This window comes from Oncorhynchus keta, chromosome 19, assembly GCF_023373465.1.
Source record: "Oncorhynchus keta strain PuntledgeMale-10-30-2019 chromosome 19, Oket_V2, whole genome shotgun sequence".
Taxonomy (NCBI): domain Eukaryota; kingdom Metazoa; phylum Chordata; class Actinopteri; order Salmoniformes; family Salmonidae; genus Oncorhynchus; species Oncorhynchus keta.
In genome coordinates this window covers 65,651,836-65,676,053 of record NC_068439.1, presented here as the reverse complement: position 1 = coordinate 65,676,053, position 24,218 = coordinate 65,651,836, and the positions used below count along the sequence as shown (strand labels likewise).

Here is a 24,218-nt window from a genome sequence, read left to right as displayed (position 1 = left end):
ACAGAGTCCAGTGTGTCAAATCGGAGGGCCTGTTGTCCGGACCTCTGTCAGTCTATGGGGGTACCACAGGGTTCAATTCTCAGGCCGACTCTTTTCTCTGTATATATCAATGTCGCTCTTTCTGCGGGTGATTCCCTGATACAATTCTGTATACATCTGGCCCTTCTTTGGACACTTAACTTCTCTAGGGTAGGGGGCAGCATTTGGAATTTTGGATGAAAAGTGTGCCCAAACTAACTGCCTTCTACTCAGGCCCAGAAGATAGGATAGGCATATAATTGGACAGATTTGGCAGGCAAAAACCTGAGAAAAACCCATTCAGGAAGTAGGATTGTTGTTTGTTTGTAGTTTTCTATTCAATGCCATTACAGTATCCATTGACTTAAGACTCAAATTGCAGTTCCTATGCCTTTCACTCGATCTCAGTCTTTATAAAATGTTTCAGGCTGGTATTCTGAAAATAAGGGAGTAAGAGCAGTCTGAATGAGTGGACCCTGCTGTGTCAGAGCTTTTTCATTCGCGCGACCGAGAGAGTGCCTTTCTTGTTTACCTTTTATATTGACTACGTTATTGTCCGGTTGAAATATTATCGATTATTTAGGCTAAAAACAACCTGAGGATTGAATATAAACATCATTTCACATGTTTCTATGAACTTTACGGATACCATTTGGATTTTTTTGTCTGCCTGTTGTGACTGCATTTGAGCCTGTGGATTACTGAACATGCAAACAAAGAGGTTTTCACATATAAAGACACTACCAAACAAAAAGGAACATTTATTGAATAAATGAATTTCTTGAGTGCAACCATATGAAGATCAAAGGTAAGTGATTCATTTTCTCTATTTCTGACTTGTGTAACTCTTCTACTTGGCTGGTTACTGTTTGTAATGATTTGTCTTCTGGGCCATGTTCTCAAATAATTGTACGGTATGCTTTCGCCGTAAAGCATTTTTGAAATTTTACAGTGGTTGGATTCACAAGAAGTTAATCTTTAAACCTATGTAAAATAGTTGTATCTTTCCTGAATTTTTATAATGAGTATTTCTGTATTTGGCGCTCTGCAATCTCACTGGATGTTGGCCAGGTGGGACGCTAAAGTCCCACATAGCCTAGAGAGGTTAACACTTAAGCCTACCCCCTACTTTTTCGAACATTCTGTTAAAAATCACGCAACATTTCAGCGTCCTGCTACTCATGCCAGGAATATAGTATATGCATATGATTAGTATGTGTGGATAGAAAACACTGACGTTTCTAAAACTGGTTAAATCACAGCTGTGACTATAACATAACGTGTGTTTCATCGAAAAGCGGAAGAAAAACTGATCACCAAAATCTGGAAAATATATCAATGCGCCACTTGCATGTATTGTCTATTGGAAAGCAAATTACATGGGGCTGAGATTGCAAGTCCTACAGCTTCCACACGATGTCGCCAGTCTTGTCAATTGCCTGGGCTTTGTTTCTTGGTCAAACGAGTAAGAGAGAGCCCATTCCTTCTGGTCTCCGACAGGATGTTTTGGAGGAGAAATTTCCGAACATGATTTCAAGACGTGGATCTATTGAATACACATCGCCCCGTGATCAATTTGATAGATTATTAACGTTTACTAATACCTAAAGTTTGATTACAAAAGTATTTCTAAGTGTTTTGTGAAAGTTTATCGTCAACTTTTTTAATTTTAAAAAATGACGTTGCGTTTTAAAAACGCAGTTTTTTCCTGGATCACACTCTTCATAGATCGATATTTAGGGTATTTATGGACCGATTTAATCTAAAAAAAGACCCAATAGTGATGTTTATGGGACATCTAGGAGTGCCAACAAAGAAGATCGTCACAGGTAATGAATGTTTTATATTTTATTTCTGCGTTTTGTGTAGCGCCGGCTATGCTAATTATTTTGGTCCTTCTGTAGCTCAGTTGGTAGAGCATGGTGCTTGTAACGCCAGGGTAGTGGGTTCGATTCCCGGGACCACCCATACGTAGAATGTATGCACACATGACTGTAAGTCGCTTTGGATAAAAGCGTCTGCTAAATGGCATATATTATTATTATATTATATTATTTTGTTTACGTCCCCTTCAGGTATTTCGGGGTGTTGCATGCTATCAGATAATAGCTTCTCATGCTTTCGCCGAAAAGCATTTTTAAAATCTGACTTGTTGGCTTGATTCACAACGAGTGTAGTTTTAATTCAGTACCCTGCATGTGTTTTAATGAACGTTTGAGTTTTAACGAGTGCTATTAGCATTTAGCGTAGCGCATTTGCATTTCCAGATGGCTAGATGAGACGCCTGCGTGTCGGGTGGGCTTAACAGGTTAACTAACCTCCAAACGAGCTTCAATCACAACACTCCTTCCGTGGCCTCCAACTGCTCATAAAAACGTTTGTAAAACCAAATGCATGCTTTTCAACCGTTCGCTGCCCGCACCCGCCTGCCCGACGAGCATCATTACCCTGGACGTTTCTGACCTACAATATGTGGACAACTACCTAGGTGTCTGGTTAGACTGTAAACTCTCCTTCCAGACTCATGTTAAACATCTCCAATCAAAAATGAAATCTCGAATCGGCTTTCTATTTCGCAACAAAGCCTCCTTCACTCACACCGCCAAACTTACCCTACCGATCCTCGACTTCGGCGACGTCATCTACAAAATAGTTTCCAATACTCTTCTCAGCAAACTGGATGCAGTCTATCGCAGTGCCATCTGTTTTCTTACCAAAGCCCCATATACCACCCACCACTGCGACCTGTATGCTCTAGTCGGCTGGCCCTCGCTACATATTCGTCGCCAGACCCACTGGCTCCAGGTCATCTAGAAGTCTACGCTAGGTAAAGCTCTGCCTTCTCAGCTCACTGGTCACGATAACAACACCCACCCGTAGCATGCGCTCCAGCAGGTATATCTCATTAGTCATCCCCAAATCCAACACCTTTGGCTGCCTTTCCTTCCAATTCTCTGCTGCAGTGACTGGAACGAATTGCAAAGATTGCTGAAGCTGGAGACTTCTAGTTCCCTTGCTAAATTTAAACATCAGCTATCGGAGTACCTAACCGATCACTGCAGCTGTACATAGTCCATCTGTAAATAGCCAGCCCAATCTACCTACATCATCCCCATAGTTTTTATTTACTGTTCTGCTCTTTTGCACACCGGTATCTCTACTTGCACATCATCGTCTGCTCATTTATCACTCGAGTGTTACTCTGCTAAATTGTAATTACTTTGCTACTATGGCCTATTTATTGCCTACCTCCTCGCCCCATCTGCACACACTGTATATAGACTTTCCATTGACTGTACGTTTGTTTATTCCATGTGTACAGTGCCTTGCGAAAGTATTCGGCCCCCTTGAACTTTGCGACCTTTTGCCACATTTCAGGCTTCAATCATAAAGATATAAAACTGTATTTTTTTGTGAAGAATCAACAGCAAGTGGGACACAATCATGAAGTGGAACGACATTTATTGGATATTTCAAACTTTTTTAACAAATCAAAAACTGAAAAATTGCCAAAGAGAGCAAAGAGAAATGACAGTTCATCATTACTTTAAAGACAAGGTCAGGTAATGCATAAAACTCCAAGAACTTCAAGTGCAGTTCCAAAAACCATCAAGTGCTATGATGAAAATTGCTCTCAGACCGCCACAGGAAAGGAAGACCCAGAATTGCCTCTGCTACAGAGGATAAGTCCATTAGATACCATCCGCAGAAATCGGAAATTAACTACACCTCAGATTGTAGCCCAAATAAATGCTAGAGTTCAAGTAACACACATTAAAATCAACTGTTCAGAGGCAGTCTCCTCTGAACAGTTGATTTTAATGTGTGTTACTTGGGCTGTGAATTAGGCCTTCATGGTCAAATTGCTGTAAAGAAACCACTACTAAAAAGGACACCAATAATAAGAAGAGACTTGCTTGGGCCAAGAAACACAAGAAATGGATATTAGACTGGTTGAAATCTGTCCTTTGGTCTGATAATTCCAAACGAGATTTTTGGTTCCAACCGCCGTATCTTTGTGAGACGCAGAGTAGGTGAATGGATGATCTCCACATGTGTGGTTCCCACCATAAAGCATAGAGGTGGTGTGATGGTGCTTTGCTGGTGACAAGGATTTATTTAGAATTCAAGGCACACTTCAAGGCACAGCTGTCATCAAGGCAAAGGGTGGCTACTTTGAAGAATCTAAAAATATATTTAGATTTGTATAACATTTTATTTGGTTACTTAATAGTTGGTGTATTCACTATTATTCCACAATGTAGAAAATTGTACAAATAAAGAAAAATCGTTGAATGAGTAAGTGTCTCCAAACTTTTGACTGGTAGTGTATATAAAATAAAAACATGTCACATTTACATAAGTATTTTGACCCTTTAATCAGCACTTTGTTGAAGCACCTTTGGCAGCATTGAGTGTTCTTGGGTATGACGCTACACGCTGGACACACCTGTATTTGGAGTTTCTCACATTCTTCTCTGCAGATCCCCTCATGCTCTGTCGGGTTGGATGGGGAACATTGCTGCACAGCTAGTTTTAAGTCTCACCAGAGATGTTCAACCCGATCGAACATCTGGCCTCTGGCTGGGTCACTCAAGGACATTGAGACTTGTCCCGAAGCCACTCCTGCGTTGAATTGGCTGTGTGCAACAGGTCGTTGTCCTGTTGGAAGGTGAACCTTCACCCCAGTCTGTGGTCCTGAGCAAGTTTTTATCAAGGATCTCTGTACTTCGCTCCATTCATCGTTCCCTCGATCCTGACTAGTCTACCAGTCCCTGCTGCTGAAAAACACCCCCACAGCTTGATGGTGCCACCACCATGCTTTACCATAGGGATGGTGCCAGGTTTCCTTCAGATGTGATGCTTGGCATTCAGGCTAGAGTCGAATATTGGTTTCATCAGACCAGAGAATCGTGTTTCTCATGGTCTGAGAGTCTTTTGGCAAACTCCAAGTGGGCTGTCATGTGCCTTTTACTGAGGAGTGGCTTCTGTCTGGCCACTACCATAAAGGCCTGATTGGTGGAGTGCTACAGAGATGGGAGAACTTTCCAGAAGGACAACCATCTCCACAGAGGAACTCTGGTCACTCTGACAGAGCTCCATCGGGTTCTTGGTCACCTCACTGACGAAGGCCCTTCTCCCCAGACTGCTCAGTTTGGCCAGGTGACGAGCTCTAAGGAGAGTCTAGGTGGTTCCAAACTTCTTCCATTTAAGAATGATGGAGGCCACTGTGTTCTAGGGGACCTTCAACGCCCCAGAAGTCTGTTGGTACCTTTCCCCAGATCTGTGCCTCGACACAATCCTGTCTCGGAGCTCTACGGACAATACCTTTGACCTCAAGGCTTGGTTTTTGCTCTGACATGTACTGTCAACTGTGGGACCTTAAATAGACAGATGTGTGCCTTTCCAAATCATGTCCAATTAATTGAATTTACCAAAGGTGGATTCCAATCAAGTTATAGATACCTCAAGGATGATCAATGGAAACAGGATGCATCGGAGCTCAATTTCAAGCCTCATAGCAAAAGGGTCTGAATACTTATGTAAATATGGTATGTTTATTTTTAATACATTTGCAAACATTTCTACAAAGCTGTTTTTGCTTTGTCATTATGGGGTATTGTGTGTAGATTGCTGGGGATTTTTATTTAATCAATTCTCGAATAAGGCTGTAAAGTAACAAAATGTGGAAAAAGTCAAGGGTTCTAAATCCTTTCCGAAGGCACTGTGTGAGTGAGTGAGATTTTTTTAAATATATATATACATATATATATATGTTTGTTGTGAAATGCCAGCTTGGTGAGAATCATCCAGTCACCACCTGTCCTGTGTTTACAGGTTGATGTCCTGTTGAGATCGTCTGCAGAAGCAGCAGCACATAGCAGAGAAGCTATAAATAGTCCCAGGGTCCACCGGTAGCATGGGAGGAAATAATGGGCCTGACATGAAAACCTGGCAATCTATTCAACAGGATTATACGTTACACTCTCCTCTTCCTGCACTAAACAACATTATTGTAATGAGGCTCATCGAATAAAGAGAGGCTACAGTCAGTGCTGTGGACAGCTCCAATACATCCAGGGGATGGGTGCACTGCACTGTTTTCTCCTGGGACAATACTAAGTAAACATGACAATGGTTCTGAATCTTAGCGCAGAGATAGAACTCAGCCAGGGGTGTCAACCTCATTCCATGGAGGGCCTAGTGTCTGCTGGTTTTAGGTTTTTCCCTTTCAATTAAGACCTAGACCAGTGGTTTTATATTTTATTTCACAGTTCCTCTGTGGTTCCCAAATGGTGGGGCGCGCCCCGAGAAACTCAGTCCGGCTTTCAACTTACTCTTGAAAGTTGTAATTGGGGTAGTGCATCATCTGTTTTCCTCGTCATGTTAGTCATTGTATACATTAGAGCTATTTAGAACTTGTCAAATGTCCAAAATCAACTAGCCCATGTCAGCTAACATTTTTTAGCCCATAGATTGTTTTAATGTTCTGAGTCACTCAAATCTCACGAGACATGGCAAAATATATATAATTGCAAGAAAATGTACTTTAAATCTGCTAAATGTTTTGTACCCCTTAAATTGTCTTTTCAGAAAATAAGCTTTAAAATGTGCAAAATTGTCTCTCCAACAATAAGGGTGTGAACAGTTTGTGATGAACAGTGCTTGTGCACATAGAAATAGATGTGGGGGGGGCGCAGGATGTTCTCCAATGCTGGAAGGGGAGCCTGAGTGAAAACGTTTAGGAACGCCTGACTTAAGACAACTAGATGAGAAGAGTTCCTTAATAATCAGTGGCCTTAATTCATCAATCAAGTACAAGGGAGGAGCGAAAACCTGCAGGCCCTCAGTGGAATGAGTTTGACATGTGAACTAGGCTATTAATCTGTCAGAACACAGGATTAAAAAGGGTAGGCTATTTTTTCCTCTGAAGGATAGAAAAAAGGCAATTACCACAAGCTTCAAAATAACCTTGGAACTCCTCACAATATACACTATAGTAAACACTTGAAACATCTGGTCTGACTTCTATCACCAATATTCAACGATATGTGACTCATTTCAGGAAACTAGGCGTATGTCGCACGTCACTACTTCACAGGAGCAGCATTTGAACATAAGCATTTTTTTTTAATCAATATGTTTTTGGGGGCAGAAATGTCTTCTGGAACGTTTGAACTTTCATGTGCCTTAAACTTGTATTACATCCGTAAATGCAAATAAAATTGGTAAATTACGATTCTAGTTGGTTTAGCCATGGAAAAAAAGCAGGAACCTTCCCACTAGCCATGACTGGCTGTGATAATGGCTGGACATGCCGAGAGATGAGTTTAGATTGGTCTGCCACGTAGCAAGCTTCTACGTGAGCTGATATTTTTTTTGCAACATAAGACCGAATCAAGGCGGTCGGTCACATATGATCAGAAGTGATCAGAAACTATTATATTTGGAGTCTCGTCCAGGATCTGGACTTTGATATAGTGTGTGTTACTTTGCTTAGAACAATGGGATAGACTTAAGACACTCACCTCCACCTCACAGGGGAACTGGCTTCCATCCAGCATGATCACATGACACATCACCATCTTCACCTTCTTGGTCAGTTTCAGAGGCGATTTGATAAAATAACGCCCTCCCTCGGGCTTCAAGCTCTCTTCCTGGTCTTTCTTCTCTCCTCCTTCCTCTGTTTCTTTTTTCTCCTCCTCCGCTGCACTCTTCTCCTGAGATTTCTCTGATGCCTTCTCCTCCTTAGCAGGCTAGACACAAATCACCAAGAGGAGAATCAGAGACAGAACAACCCTTTAAATCCATGCAGGCCATTTTGTCAACAGTGATTTGTCAAAGAGTAGCCTAGTTCTGCTTAGTGCCATAGATTGTTGGCACGGCTCTGAGAACCAAGAGTGTAACTTTGATGGCAGTACACACTGCTTTTAACCAGCAGAACTCATGTTTTCCATTGGCCTGATCACCGCAGATGATGTCATCGGGTGGATAAAAATTTAAACATGGACAAGGGCTTGGCTGGAATATTGACAAGCACAACGAGGAGATGTTTCTCCTGCCGCATAATAGCTTGCAGGGATCCCAACATACCGTAATTGCTGGACTATAAGGCGCTACTTTATTCCCACGCTTTGAACCTCGCGGTTTATACAATGACGCGGCTAATTTATGGATTTTTCCCGCTTTCACAAGATTCATGCCACCAAAAAAACTGAGCACAGACACATAATGTGACGTAAAATCGAGCGCGCTCAAACTTCCCATCATTCTGATTACGGTAGTAATTTTATCACCCTCATGGCAAAGACACGGAGAAATGCATATGATGCAGCTTTCAAGTTGAAGGCGATCGATCTGGCTGTTGGAAAAGTAAAGAGAGCTGCGGCACAGGAGTTTGGCCTTAATGAGTCGATGATAAGACGTTGGAAACAGCAGCGTGAGGAACTGACTCAGTGCAAAAAGACAACAAAGGCTTTCAGAGGGAAGAAAAGCAGATGGCCCAAAGTATTTGCAGCCACTCGACAACAGTGTAAATCGTGCATTTAAGGTGGCGCTCCTTGTTCAGTGGGAGTCTTGGATGACAATTGGGGAGAAATCCTTCACTAAAACGGGCTGCATGCGAAGAGCAACTTATGGTCAAGTCAGTGGGTGCCAGTGGGTCCTGACAGCGTGGAGCATTGTCAAAAAAATCCACTATCATCAACAGGTTTCGAAAGGCTGGACTGCTGCGTGTTGAAGGGGCAGCATGAGCTCAGCGGGGTATTTGCCTCCGGATGAAAGTGACGAGAGCGACAATGAAAACGATCCAACATCGGATGAAGCAATTCTGAGGCTATTCATCTCCGACACCAAAGGAGATGACTTCAGTGGTTTCAGTGCACAGGAGGAGGAAGATAGTGACCAAGTTCATTTGTTTCAATGTACAGGTAGGCATCTGCGGCTTATAGACATGTGCAGCATATTTATGTACAAAATACATATTTTTTAATAATTCAGTGGGTGCGGTTTATATTCAGGTGCACTTAATAGTCCAGCAATTACGGTAATACAAACGTCTTATTAAATAATATCTATAAAAGACCAATAAGGAGAACATTCAACATCTCTATACTAATAGAGCAGTACCTTTTCTGTGACTGATGAATAATACTGTATCAACAGACGTTTTTTTAAACTGATAACTCCTAACCTCAGGGTTGCAAAGGATGAACCTTGACAGAGAGCTCTAGTGGATTGAAATAAGTGTCACCCATTCCTCAGGGTCCCTGCTTGGCTTGCTGTGGTTGAATCAAGTTGGGTGACTGCAAGGTCAAAAATGACACACTACTGTCAGCAAGCCAGCAGAGAAGCAGACCATCTCAATAAGTAAAGCTACAGTAAACATAATCATCTGGGTTCTCACCTGCCAGGAATCCATCTAAATCTGAGAATAGTTTAATTGAAAGACCAAAGCAAAGATAATGGAGAGACAGTAAGGGGTGTGTAGAGAATTTATATGGCGAATATCGGCTAGCATACCTGAGTTTCTGCACTGCCAGTGGAATGATTCTCCGCGTGTTCCTCTGAATTCACTTCCTCTTTCTGTTCTGGCTCCGCCTCGCCGTTCACTTGCTCTTCTTCAACCTGTGGCTCAGCTGTTGTGGTCGATGATGTCTGCTCTGCTTTGGCCTGCTCCGCCTTTTCACCCTCCCCGTTCACCAGAACCACACCTCCCTCTTCCTTGGGTGTCACCTGGCTCTCTTTGGGTCCCACCACACTCTGAGACTTCTGCCTCTTAAGCCATGGAGGGAGGAACCTGGAGATGCCTTTCTTCTCTGAAGCTGGTGGTGAGGCTGGGGGCTCCTCTCCCTCCGGTCCTGTGGCGTTGTCGGCAGGCTGGGCCTCCTGGTTCTCCTTTGCCTCTGCTGAGTCTGTGGCCAGAGCGGGGCTTTCGTTGGACTGCTCGGCGGCCTCAACGACCTTGACCTCGTCTGTCTGGTTGATGGCTGATCGTTCAGGTTCTGCAGGCTGCTCCTCTGCCTTCTCCGGCTCTTTTTTCACCTCTGTTTCAGATCCCACCTCTGTCGTCATGGTCCCCAGTCACACTGCACATAGAGAGAGAGAGATAGGGAATACAGTTAAACCAGGAGAAGACAGCTAGTGATGTGAGTACATATGATAGTCTATTAGCAAACAGATGTCATGTTGCAGGTAGGTCAAAATGTAAATCAATTCTATTAGTTATTTTATCATGTAACAACTGAAAAAACAAAGATGACGCAATAATATCAGCTGTACGTTTGTCAGCCGTGATTCCTTCTGACAAATTTCGCTGACAAATACTGGAGCTCACTAAAATGGCATGTGCAGTGGCCATCGATGGCTGGTTGCTAAGGAGCTAACTGTTAACTGCATCCCCCACCAGAGAGGAGCAGTAGCCACAGGCAGAACCAGGCTTCAACCCAAATATCAGTGACAAGGACACGGCTCTGCACAGCGCAACTCAACATGACAATAGGAGGAGGACTCGGAGTTAAGAGATTCAGGTTTGCCACACCCCTCTCCATTTCACAGGGCACAGCTCAAAATAAATCACGGAATGATAAAGCAGAGAATCTGGATAATGGTTTTAGGAGAATATTGGAGAATGTGAATCCAACAGATTGTTTTGGAAGCATTATGTTCCAGAGAGAAGGACATACAGCTGAAGTCGGAAGTTTACATACACACCCTTTTCCGCATTGCGTCAAACAACATTGACAATACGCTGATTCGGTGAGCGAGTTGGGTACGGCATCAGCGATGTCGTACCCACAGCAACTATGAAAACATTCCCAAACCAGAAACCATGGATTGATGGCCAAACTTACCCTAGTAAAACTGACTATCCTACCGATCCACGACTTCGGCGATGTCATCTACAAAATCGCTCCCAACACTCTACCCTGCAAACTGGATGCAGTTTATCACAGTGCCATCCGTTTTGTCACTAAAGCACCTTATACCACCCACCACTGCGACATGTACGCTCTAGTCGGCTGGCCCTCGCTACATATTCGTCGCCAGACCCACTGGCTCCAGGTCATCTACAAGTCCATGCTAGGTAAAGCTCCGCCTTATCTCAGTTCACTGGTCACGATGGCAACACCCATCCGTAGCACGCGCTCCAGCAGGTGTATCTCACTGATCATCCCTAAAGCCAACACCTCATTTGGCCGCCTTTCGTTCCAGTTCTCCGCTGCCTGTGACTGGAACGAATTGCAAAAATCACTGAAGTTGGAGAATTTTATCTCCCTCACCAACTTCAAACATCAGCTATCTGAGCAGCTAACCGATCGCTGCAGCTGTACATAATCTCTTGGTAAATTGCCCACCCATTTTTACCTACCTCATCCCCATACTGTTTTTATTTATTTAATTTTCTGCTCTTTTGCACAGCAATATCTCTACCTGTACATGACCATCTGATCATTTATCACTCCAGTGTTAATCTGCAAAATTGTAATTATTCGCCTACCTCATGCCTTTTGCACACAATGTATATAGACTCCCCTTTTTTTCCTACTGTGTTATTGACTTGTTAATTGTTTACTCCGTGTGTAACTCTGTGTTGTCTGCTCACACTGCTATGCTTTATCTTGGCCAGGTCGCAGTTGCAAATGAGAACTTGTTCTCAACTAGCCTACCTGGTTAAATAAAGGTGAAATAAAAAAAAAATATTAAAAATAGTTGAGTTGCAATTCAACGGCTCAGACACGAGGGATGTGGCAGGGTCTACAGTCAATCACGGATTACAAAAAGAAAACCAGCCTCGTCGCGGACCAGGATGCCTTGCTCCCAGACAGACTAAACAACTTCTTTGCTCGCTTTGAGGACAATACATTGCCACTAACACAGCCCGCTTCTAAAACCTGCGGACTCTCCTTCACTGCAGTCAACGTGAGTAAAACATTTAAACGTGTTAACCCTCGCAAGGCTGCAGGCCCAGAAGGCATCCCTAGCCGCGTCCTCAGAGCATGGCAAAGACCAGCTGGCTGGTGTGTTTACGGACATATTCAATCAATCCTTATCCCAGTCTGCTGTTCCCACATTCAAGAGGGCCACCATTGTTCCTGTTCCCAAGAAAGCTAAGGTAACGGAGCTAAACGACTTCCGTCATCATGAAGTGCATTGAGAGACTAGTCAAGGACCATATCACCTCCACCCTACTTGACACTGTGGACCCTCTCCAATTTGCTACCCACCCCCAATAGATCCACAGACAACGCAATCGCAACCACACTGCCCTAACCCATCTGGACAAGAGGAATACCTATGTGAGACAGCTGTTCATCGACTACAGCTCAGCATTTAACCTCTTTAAGTCGACCCGACACGCATGCTTCCCATCCAGCCATCCGGAAATGCAAATGTGCTACGCTAAATGCTAATAGCACTCGTTAAAACTCAAACGTTCATTAAAACACACATGCAGGGTACTGAATTAAAGCTACACTCGTTGTGAATCCAGCCAACAAGTCAGATTTTTAAAATGCTTTTCGGCGAAAGCATGAGAAGCTATTATCTGATAGCATGCAACACCCCGAAATACAAAATAATTAGCATAGCCGGCGCTACACAAAACGCAGAATTAAAATATAAAACATTCATTACCTTTGACGATCTTCTTTGTTGGCACTCCTAGATGTCCCATAAACATCACTATTGGGTCTTTTTTTAGATTAAATCGGTCCATAAATACCCTAAATATCGATCTATGAAGAGTGTGATCCAGGAAAAAACTGCGTTTTTAAAACGCAACGTCATTTTTTCAAATTAAAAAAGTTGACGATAAACTTTCACAAAACACTTAGAAATACTTTTGTAATCCAACTTTAGGTATTAGTAAACGTTAATAATCTATCAAATTGATCACGGGGCGATGTGTATTCAATAGATCCACATCTTGAAATCATGTTCGGAAATTTCTCCTCCAAAACATCCTGTCGGAGACCAGAAGGAATGGGCTCTCTCTTACTCGTTTGACCAAGAAACAAAGCCCAGGCAATTGACAAGACTGGCGACATCGTGTGGAAGCTGTAGGACTTGCAATCTCAGCCCCATGTAATTTGCTTTCCAATAGACAATACATGCAAGTGGCGCATTGATATATTTTCCAGATTTTGGTGACCAGTTTTTCTTCCGCTTTTCGATGAAACACACGTTATGTTATTATCACAGCCGTGATTTAACCAGTTTTAGAAACGTCAGTGTTTTCTATCCACACATACTAATCATATGCATATACTATATTCCTGGCATGAGTAGCAGGACGCTGAAATGTTGCGCGATTTTTAACAGAATGTTCAAAAAAGTAGGGGGTAGGATTAACAGGTTAACACCATAGTACCCTCCAAACTCGCCATCAAGCTCGAGACCCTGGGACTCGACCCGCCCTCTACAACTGGGTACTGGACCACCCCCAGGTGGTGAGGGTAGGTAACATCTCCACCCCGCTGATTCACAAGGGTGCGGTTCTGAGCCCTCTCCTGTACTCCCTGTTCACCCACAACTGCGTGGCCATGCACGCCTCCAACTCAATCATCAAGTTTGCAGAGGACACTACAGTGGTAGGCTTGAAGGTACCACGTTCATCTGTACAAACAATAGCACGCAAGTATAAACACCATGGGACCACGCAGCCTTCATACCGCTCAGGAAGGAGACGCGTTCTGTCTCCTAGATATGAACGTACTTTGGTGCAAAAAGTGCAAATCAATCCCAGAACAGCAGCAAAGGACCTTGTGAAGGTGCTGGAAGAAATGGGTACAAAAGTATCTATATCCACAGTAAAACGGGTCCCTAAATCGAACCTGAAAGGCCGCTCTGCAAGGAAAAAGCCACTGCTCCAAAACCACAATTAAAAAAAGCTAGACTACGGTTTGCAACTGCACATGGGGACAAAGATCATACTTTTGAGAAATGTCCTCTGGTCTGATGAAACAAAAATAGACCTGTTCGACCATCGTTATGTTTGGAGGAAAAAGGGGGATGCTTGCAAGCTGAAGAACACCATCCCAACCATGAAGCACGGGGGTGGCAGCATCATGTTGTGGGGGTGCTTTGCTGCAGGAGGGACTAGTACACTTCACAAAATAGCATGAGCATGAGGACAGAAAATGATGTGGACATATTGAAGCAACATCTCAAGACATCAGTCAGGAAGTTAAAGCTTGGTCCCAAATGGACAATGACCCCAAGCATACTTCCAAAGTTATGGCTTAAGGACAACAAAGTCAAGGTATTTGAGTAGCCATCACAAGGCCCTGACCTCAATCCTATAGAAAATTTGTGGGCAGAGCTGAAAAAGCATGTGCAAGCAAGGAGGCCTACATACCTGACTCATTTACACCAGCTCTGTCAGGAGGAATGGGCCAAAATTCACCCAACTTATTGTGGTACCAAATACTAATTGAGTGTATGTAAACTTCTGACCCACTGGGAATGTGCTGAAAAAAATAAAAGCTGAAATAAATCACTCTACTATTATTCTGACATTTCACATTCTTAAAATAAAAGCGGTGATCCTAACTGACCTATTACAGGGAATTTTTACTGGGATTAAATGTCTGGAAATGTGAAAAACTGAGTTTAAATGTATTTGGCTAAGGTGTATGTAAACTTCCGACTTAACTGTACCCTCTGAAATTAAAATGGACAAAGTGCTGCAGGTTTGATCAATGACTCAGCCAGTCTCCATAGAGACAAATTCACCTAAATTATCTACCCTGACTAAATCAGTTTATTTCCTTTCTCCTGATTACAAATGTGATTGTATTGAAAATATTAACCTTAGCTAGCTACCTCTAGAGTCAAGTCAGAATTGATAATTAATGTACCTGGCATTCCATGGTTCACTTCAGTTACTTTTGTCATAATCAATGAGAGGAGCACATACACTAGGCAACACACAGGGGGATTTATGAATAGAAAATGGTCCCTCGCACATAACTGGCCACTGGGTTGAGGGAGAGAAGCCATTTTATGGTCATTTTTGGGTTCTGCAAATTTTACAGCAGGTCATGTGACATGTTGACACATGAATTAAGGAAGGCAGCAACTGAGAAGACTCAGGGGAACGGTTGAAAATATAACCAAGGAAAGGACATTCTAGTAGTATTCTGACAATAAATAAAAGGGGCGAGGGTAGCTGGTAGCTAAATGTAACGGACAGAACTGGCTAGGACACATTTCGGGCTTCTTCAGATCAGATTAGTCTTAATCAAGTTCAAACTGAAGTAAAATACCTCTGCAACAAATCAAATGACAGAGCCCAAAAAAGTAAACTGTAGATGACATGCATCAACCGTGAGCAACTTAACCCAATGAATGGCATCGTAATGGACACTGCTTCCTCACTGATGTGTGGGCTACATTTAGGACACATACAGAAACAAATGAAGACATGCTGTGTAGGCAGGCCTAGGCTACACATCAAATTGGTTCAAATTTGACCTATTAAATCAATCTATTTGAAGAAATAGGCTACATCTAGGCCTAATCTAATCAAGAAAATACCATTTTGAATTTAAACATCAATTCACTGTGAATAATGCACCTTGATTGTAGGGCAGGCTCAGTCTGGTATGTGAAATCACAACAGAGATGACCTGAAATAGAATATTATGTTTAAAACTATAGCCTGCAGGTTCAAAACTCAACCTTGCCACAGGCGAGCGACTAGGGCGGCCATTCAGTGGCATTATGGTCTGGCCACCCCAGCAGAGTGCAGGCTAAATCAACTAATCTGCAAACGCTTGCACATCATGGGAGTTTGTGAAACACAGCCTGTCAGAACCAAATCAAGGTCCGTGTCAGCAAAAAACTAAATGGCATCTTTATAGAGAGATGTGACTGACATGCTCCAGTCGCATACCATCAGATAATTTCTTTAATAAACTCATAATAGACCAGAGGTCAGATACCCTCAACACATTCTGGTCCTGGAGGTGGGTTATGGTTAGCCTAAGTGTTTTTGCTTGTAAAAACATACGTCTCAGTTTATGTCGTTTATATAATCGTCAGTTACCTTAGGAGAACTGTGGGTGACAGTCAGATGTATTTTAAGCGTGCGTGCGTTTGCTGTACACATCCAACTCAAGTGTAGGCTACATGGAGGTGATGAGGGACTTTGCTTATCTCCAGTCGTATCAAACCCGTCACCACCAGTCGTATCAAACCCGTCACCACAACAGCCTATCGCTTCATTACACTAATTAGACATGTTTGGACAATTAAGTGTACGCCGACAACATGTATACGATAAGGAAATTATTTTCTCTCGTTACAGACACTCACTGTGTGACAGTCTGGCTAGGTTTCCATCCAATTGAGAATATTTAAAAACAAATCTGCGTAAAGATATTTCTCACGAATGGTGTTTCTCCATCAAATGGACTTGTAGATAAAAATCTGTGCAATGACAAAGTGCACATTAAATTACTTTTTTATTAAGTTTTCATGTACCGAATAAAAGTGCAATATGTTTCCATCGAATATAACTCTACCACGTTAAATAGCAAATGTGCCTACTCTGATCTTGGCACCTGCGCTCTAGCCAACAACTTGCAGATACAGTGTGGGTAGTCTTGTCTACATGAGATTATGGATAAGAGTGAGCATATTTGTATTTGTCAAGGGTAGTCAAGTGTCGATCATCATGTCACCAGAATAAGACAATCAATATTTACTCACCGTGCACTTTCACCACTCAGTGAAGTTCAGCACTTGTTTAATTTGTAGCCTAATAAAACTGCAGTTTCCCCGAGTCGTAGTGGGAGGACCACACACCATATCATAATATATAATAATAATATATGCCATTTAGCAGACGCTTTTATCCAAAGCGACTTACAGTCATGTGTGCATACATTCTACAGTCATGTGTGCACACATTCATTGTGTGATTCCAAGTTTACTTCGGTATGATGGTTCTTATAATCAATATTTGCTCCTAAACTGTTTTCACGTCGATTTCTCACATACCACATTCTACCGACACAAAAGATCCCACATGCTGGATAAACAAATTGTTGGCATTTACACAACGGTGCCGAAAACATCCCGTTTCCATCACAGCTGTCATGATTTAAATATTTTTTATAATACTCTATGATTTTATTTGCATAAAAACTGTGGATGGAAACGTGGCTTGTGATAAACAATCTCTGGTCATTCCCAATTGACTGCAGTGTGTTTGTTGTTATTGTACTGTTCAATATGAAAATCATTATAGTCCAGGTAGTGCAGAGAGCAGTCTGCTCTGATTGTTTTGCTTAGTGTCTGCGCCCTACGAGGCATACCGTACCGGGAATGCTGCAGCTTCAAAAGGATCCGTACCGGGAATGCTGCAGCTTAGAAAGGATCTGCGACAAGCAGGCTTTCATTTCCCCCTTATCCCACGACTCTACCCTCCAACCCACGACTCCACCCCAGCCTCCAATAAAAACGACACACATCCCCCTACAGTGGCAGAAGAATACTATGAAAACTTCCATGGCTTCCATTCTGTTTGATCTTTAGACACAGGTTAGCTGTTTTATTGTAGCACGGTGTTGTGTTTGCGTATCAAGCGATTGAAAGACACGCCCTCGTATCTCCTCACCTTGTGACAATACCACATGGGGAATTTTATAATCACCAACAGACCACAAACACGGCCTGACAATGATGTGCTTGGGAAAACAAGGATGTCACTGCAACAACACCCAAGACAACACCCCTCACTGATTAGTCCAATAAAAACTCATTAAAAGCGGGTACATTGCCTAGCTGAAGTCAAATTGCCAGGAAATTATTTTCAAATTCCAAAGCAAAACATTTGGTTTATCCCCATATCCACTCAACCTTATGAATCACAAGTTCCTGGAATGGCTGCGTCCTGATCACTCGGTGTCCCGCTAAAGTCAAATCAGCTGATTTAGACATTCTATCAAAGTGAACGGAAGATGAACTGCATTGACTATTAGCCAGCCTCGTCAGCCTCAGAGCAGTATCCTCAGTACAGTAAGCCAGTGCACAGCTGTGGTGCAGGGCTGGGTGTGGGTGTGAGCACCAAGTAGCGCCTTACCGTGATCTCTCCCCTCTGATGTCCGACTCAAGACTTCGCTTTCCTGTCACCTTCCTGTGCTCTATTCCAGCTGATCAGCTTCCTGCTCTACACGCTGCGGTCATTACCGCACTCAGCACCAAACTCAGGGGGACAGAGAGCCAGAGAGAAGAATGAGGCTGAGAGAGAGTGAGCCAAACGTGACCGAGAGAAATAATGGGGAGGGAGGAGGGAGAGAGTGAACGAAGGAGGCAGACCCCACCCCCGCAGTGTATGTGCCAAGAGAGGGGTTGTTGGTGGACACTAGCATAGATCTCTCTCCTCGTCAGTAGTGTCCTCTAGTCTCAGGGGACACTACAATCCAATCTAGTTTAATAAGTCTCAAACCAGCTCTGTGCGGCAGAAGATCACTAACCACAAGCTTTAACATGCAGACCCACTGTGGTTTGATGCCCATCTAACCTAAATGACTGGAGTTTAAAAGAGCCAGTCCTCAAACAAACAATCAATTTTTACACATCATTCCAGAGCGTAGACAAGAGGTAGGCCTATTCTCAGCACAACAGAGGCTTACAGTACAAGAATCAACAAAGTTCTAACTCTATTATTCTAATGGTGTAAGCAGGCGCTGCACTAAATTAGTTTTTGGCCAAAGCTTTATCCCAGTATTAGTGCCATCATCACACATACTTCTATTAAATGTATACTTATGCAAAAAAAGTAGATTCTACTGCCATTTACTTTATGTTCTTATCTTGTAGAATTTCTTATTGTTGTTGCATTGTCGAGAAGGAACCTGTATTTAGTTGGACGATGTATACCATGAGTATCCTATACATACGACTAATAAAACATTGGGTGACAGATGGAAGTCCGAGTCATTTCAATGTACAGTGAAACAGCTGGATCTACAGTACACACAATAGTGGGAGTTAATAGCCATGTGTCCAACAATGGTACAGTAATACACCAGAGAATGGAGCACTTTTGGAGGGGCACTCTGAAGAGTCAGTATCCTCAAAGTGTGCCCTGTGAAGGGGTCCATGCCCCAAGAGAGATCAAAGCTGTGTGTCGTGCCATCATTGGGAAGGTCACCGCAGGATTAAACTAAGAAGAATGTCCAGACACCCCAAAGGATGAAAATACCACAGACAGAGGCTCATTTCCTCGGGTCTCATGGCACTAAATGTCAATTTTATCTGACCTCTGAAGCCTTCGGCAACGGTATCGAAGCACACCAAGAACAGATTTATTTTTTTGAGGTCAAACAATGAGTTTGGCTGTTAAATGGATACGGGGACGAGCAAATAGCCACAAGTTCCGGAACTGAAGCATATATTTTGTACCACATCTAAAACAAACTTTATCTGGGATTTAGGAGAGTTGCTATAGCAACAGGAAGTTCAGTTGTGCATGCATCTCAATGGCAGGATAAAAGCCTGTTTGAATCAATGTCGCTCTAGAGTTCAGCCTAGTGTATCTGAGCGGAGCTGGAGCGGAGAGAACCAAATTTGACTGGAGATTGGAGCGAGTTACCAAAAGGCTGGAGCGTCAGCTTCCTCACCCGCTCCAATTTCACTCCAGTACTGCTCATTTAATGAACTTCGGGCATGCCCGTGCCAGCATGCTTTTGTAGGCTTTTCACAGCCTATATGTGCAATTTAGATGAAAATGATTTAATACAACGAAATGTTGATTAAATGCTGAGCGCTTAAAATGGATAATCCACCCCAAATTCCTATGATAGAAAGCTAGAAAACATAGGTACACAACAATAAAAAAAAGCCAAGCTCGGCAAGGAAAAAGCCACTGCTCCAGAACCGCCATAAAAAAAAGCCAGACTACGGTTTGCAACTGCACATGGGGACAAAGATCATACTTTTTTGAGAAATGTCCTCTGGACTGATGAAACAAAAATAGAACTGTTTGGCCATAATGACAATCGTTATGTTTGGAGGAAAAAGGGGGAGGGTTGCAAGCCGAAGAGCACCTTCCCAAACGGGAAAGCACGGGGCTGGCAGCACCATGTTGTGGGGGTGCTTTGCTGCAGGAGGGACTGGTGCACTTCACAAAATAGATGGCAGCATGAGGACAATTATGTGGATATATTCAAGCAACATCAAGACATCTCCTTGGTCCTCGAGAACACCCAATAGTACACATTTGCTTTGTAACCCTGGACAAGCACACCTGATTCAACTTGCCAACTAAATCATCAAGCCCTCAATGAGCTGAATGAGATGTGTTCAAGGGCTACAACTAAACTGTGTACTGTTGGGGGCAATCGATGACCAGGGTTGGGAAACACTGGTGTAGAACAAATAGCTTTATTTGTTGTTAAATTCGAAAGTCATGTTATGAGATGCTGGAACAATTTTACTTGGATATTTTATGCAGAAGATGACATTTGTTGGTCAACGCCAGTAAAAACTCATATCTTTACTTACAAGTTTATCAATAATTTTATGAGTTTATCAAGACAGATTTATCCCATGTGTTAAAACCCACTTTAATGTGTATTGAGCCACCTACCCCTAACCTCAATTCCCAATCTCTCTTATCTGGACATCTCCTTTGTGGCCTATGAATTCCTCCCATCGTCACCATCCATAGCTGAGGCAGTGACTGTGACCAACTTTGTCTCACGCTGCCTGCAAGTCCACAACAATATCGTGATCAATCACTGTCAGCCGCTGGGCTACTGTGTCCCACTGTCCCCTTCTGGCTGGCTCTCACAGGGCCTGGTTGAGCAGTGAAGGACTAAGCGGTAGGCTATTTATGGCTTGAAGGGAAAGATAATAGATAAGAGTCCTAGAATTTTACAGGGAATCCATGACCATCACTGGTTTAGATGGTGTCTGAAGGGGTGATGTAGGCACCTAGAATAACTCCTCTCAGTTACATGATCTAAATTGCATTCAGGTCATCTTCAGCCACACACACTGGCAGCTATCCATGCTTCTTTACCTGCTTAGGACACCAGAGAACACTGCAGCTCGTTAACAGTAACAATGAAGGGCATCAAATGTGGCTTCCTGTGTCTGCAAAGGTTCTCTTTGATTTGCAAGTGAAAGTAGTTTGTTGATGTCAAACTATACAAAGACAAGTGTTTACTGTGTTAAGTCCACCCCCAGTCGGATGGTTTAGGCTAATATTAGGTGTATCTACACATTACATCAGAGAGAACATTTAAATAGACAGTCGCAAAAACACATGAGCTAGAGCCCGTCTCATGACATCATACAACCAAGAGGGTAAAGCACAGAAACTCCAAGTTCAGACTTCATAATGCTGATATCAAGACCAACTTAAAACATGCCAAATATAGCATTGTGTGAGTCCCATTTTTCCCTCACATTCTCAACTGTCCTTCCCAGAGATAAAAATAAGCTCCTGGCTGCAGCACTGACGATTTTGCTGTGTCGAGGGACAGAAATCCAGAATCAGGGCATATCGCTTAACTCCAGCATCAAGTTGCACTACATAAAGCCAGAAATAATACAGTGTGGTGACAGGACAGCTTTAGTTAATGGTTCCCTCCTCTAGGAAGCTTTTCAGCTGTTCCTAGAACTGATGAAGGGAAGGAGGGACTCCAATACCAACAACACAATGCATAGGACACAGCCCCACAGAGATAATGGGTTGATATTAGCACACTTTCTGGCCTCCGGTTTGCCCCTGAAGCATTTGACCTCTGTTGCTCAGTGTCTGGGCTAGATTTTATTTGGCCATAGATACTCCCACTGCAGGGACCCCAGTCCAGAGAGCCAACTTCCAGCTTCAACCCCTGCTCCAGACCGGGCTGGATTTCATCAGCGTGCTCTGGGATCCCACACGTTCAAGAACGATTGCAAAACAGATTCATATTGAGCCCTTCTTCATGATGTGCATAGCTTGAATGATAGCCTTTTTCTTTTACATGAGGACCCCCCAACAAAAAGTTACTGTCCATTAGGACTTTCTCATCTGGGTAGGAAAACAAAAGTGTTATAATAATGGCCCGTGTCAAAATTCCAAGCATTGTTTGTAAACTAACAAATATGCTGCCAAAAGATTTAGGCTCAAATTCAAGTCAGACATCAGATTTGAACATTCCTCTGATATTGACACACAAAACATAGCTGGCTGTTAGGGTGAAGTACACTACATGATCATACAGATTAAAGCAAACACAGAATAACGCCTGTATATTCCAGACAGCTGTTGAGTCTGGTGGAGTTGTTATTGTGGATTAAAGTCTGGGCTGATGGACTAGTGATGTCATAGAATAAAAGCTATGGGCCCAGCCCTGGAATGGACCTCCTGAGGGAACACATCTGGGTTCTAGAGCAGTGACCACGTTCCGCCCCGGACTCCCACCCACACACAATAGATTGGAGTCTAGAGCCAGAGGTTCTAATCCAACTCTGGGCTGGACCCCAAAAATATCATCTCCCTCAAAGCAGAGAGAGCAGCATTATGGAGCAGCTGGGCTGGGACGGACTGGGGTAAAACTAATCTAATGAATGATAACCAACCCTAACAGTGACCCTCTCACAGGCTCAACGGAGACTTGTTGAAACAATTATATAATTTATTTGTTTTTCTGTAGATTAGAGCATATCCTTTACGTGTGTCGAGCCTTAGGGCTACTTGAGGCTATTTTCCCAACAAACATGGGGATGAGTGGTATATGGTAGATACCTGTGAGGGTCATCTGTTGAGTAAAAATATGTATTGCGTTAATCACCTGAGAAAAGCAAACCATGTCCTAATCCTTGTTGACAATGCCAGCCATCTGTCACACTCAGACAAGAGTTTTGGGTAATGGAATACGTAATTTTCAAATTCAACCATTTCACACTAAACTATGACAAATTTAAACCCTGATGTGTTGCACTGCAAGCCAGCCTTGTGACATGATTCAGTGGTTATCTATGACACCTACTGATAACAACCCTCCAGGTTTTTGTTTTTCATCCACCAGAGTATAAGCAATGACAAATTCATTGAAATGGCACGTTGTCCTGAACAGTGAATAACTGGAAGTAAGAACATGTTTTGTCATCCGATGCAGCACTCCAAGAGCAAGCACCACCATGTTGATGTCCATAGATATACATCTATGGCTGAGGGAGAAATTAAGACGTAGTCCATAGTGCTTCCTTGCCACTGACAGGTTAAAATTGTGTCATAATGGAGGGACATTCATGTGGAGGGCTCCAGTGTGCTGTGTTTAAACAGTAATACAGGCTGACTGTGCGCCCTACAAGACCGCCCATTCCCCCTTTATTCTCTCTGAATGTCTGAGTGTTCCAAATCAGTTAGAAATGCCCATGGTCCCTCGCTAAATTCCCATCTCCCATTAGTGATTTGAGCCACGGAGATGAGTGTTCCCAAGGGGCCACATGGAGGTAATCTCTGCACAGGTGCACGCACGGGGGTTCCCTTGGAAACACACCACAACTTTGTTTTTCAAGGAAGCTATCAGAATAACAAATGTATTCCCTTATATAGGGTTCAACTTTGGTCAAGAACAAAATGAGAAACCATTCAAGAATGTAGTCAAATTGTATCTAAACGATATTTACACATCGGGACATTTGACAATATTGTATCACAGCTAGCTGTTTCAAAACAGTATTTTTCCTTCATCTCCATCTTTTAAAATAATGAATTTCAGCACTTATTTACGTGACCGTTTTGAAACGCTAGGGAGGGGGGAAAGTGTTATGTAAAAAAATATATATATATTTTTTTTTAAATAGTAACAAATAATTAAGGCAGCAGTAAAATAATAGCGAGGTTAAATACAGGGTGTACTGGAACAGAGTCCATGTGCGGGGGAACCGGGTTAGTTGAGGTAATATGTACATGTAGAGTTAGTGACCAATGAACACAATTGTATTTTAGCGATTTTAAATGCGCAAAAATACCTTTAAGAGCACCTGAAGCCCTTTTTTTTGTAAGGCAACTGTGACCAGATGCATATCCAAATTCCCAGTCATGTGAAATCCATAGATTAGGGCCTAATTTTTTTATTTCAAATTGACTGATTTCCTCATATGAATTCTATGAAATTGTTGCGTTTATATTTTACATTGATAGAAGCCACAATCCGCAATATTAAAGCTTATCTAACCCCCTAAAA

General features: G+C 42.8%; 1 protein-coding gene across 9 annotated transcripts in view; it reads right to left on the bottom strand.

The window, feature by feature from the left end:
• Nucleotides 1–24,218, bottom strand: part of epb41l2 (erythrocyte membrane protein band 4.1 like 2) — an 89,315-nt gene that overhangs the window by 44,974 nt on the left and 20,123 nt on the right. For 5 of the 9 annotated variants that reach the window (XR_008071169.1, XM_035794337.2, XM_052471042.1 and 2 more), the window contains exons 1-3: nt 18,110–18,272; nt 9,541–10,106; nt 7,548–7,775 (exon numbers count right to left, since the gene is read on the bottom strand). Coding sequence is in view for 8 of the 9 variants with exons in the window: in XM_035794337.2 (XP_035650230.1) it covers nt 7,548–7,775; nt 9,541–10,092 (780 nt within the window). In the remaining variant the exon portion in view is untranslated. Of the gene's footprint in view, nt 1–7,547; nt 7,776–9,540; nt 10,107–18,109; nt 18,273–24,218 lie in introns of those variants that run through there. The other 4 variants (XM_052471040.1, XM_052471041.1, XM_035794335.2 and 1 more) reach the window with 2 other exon arrangements.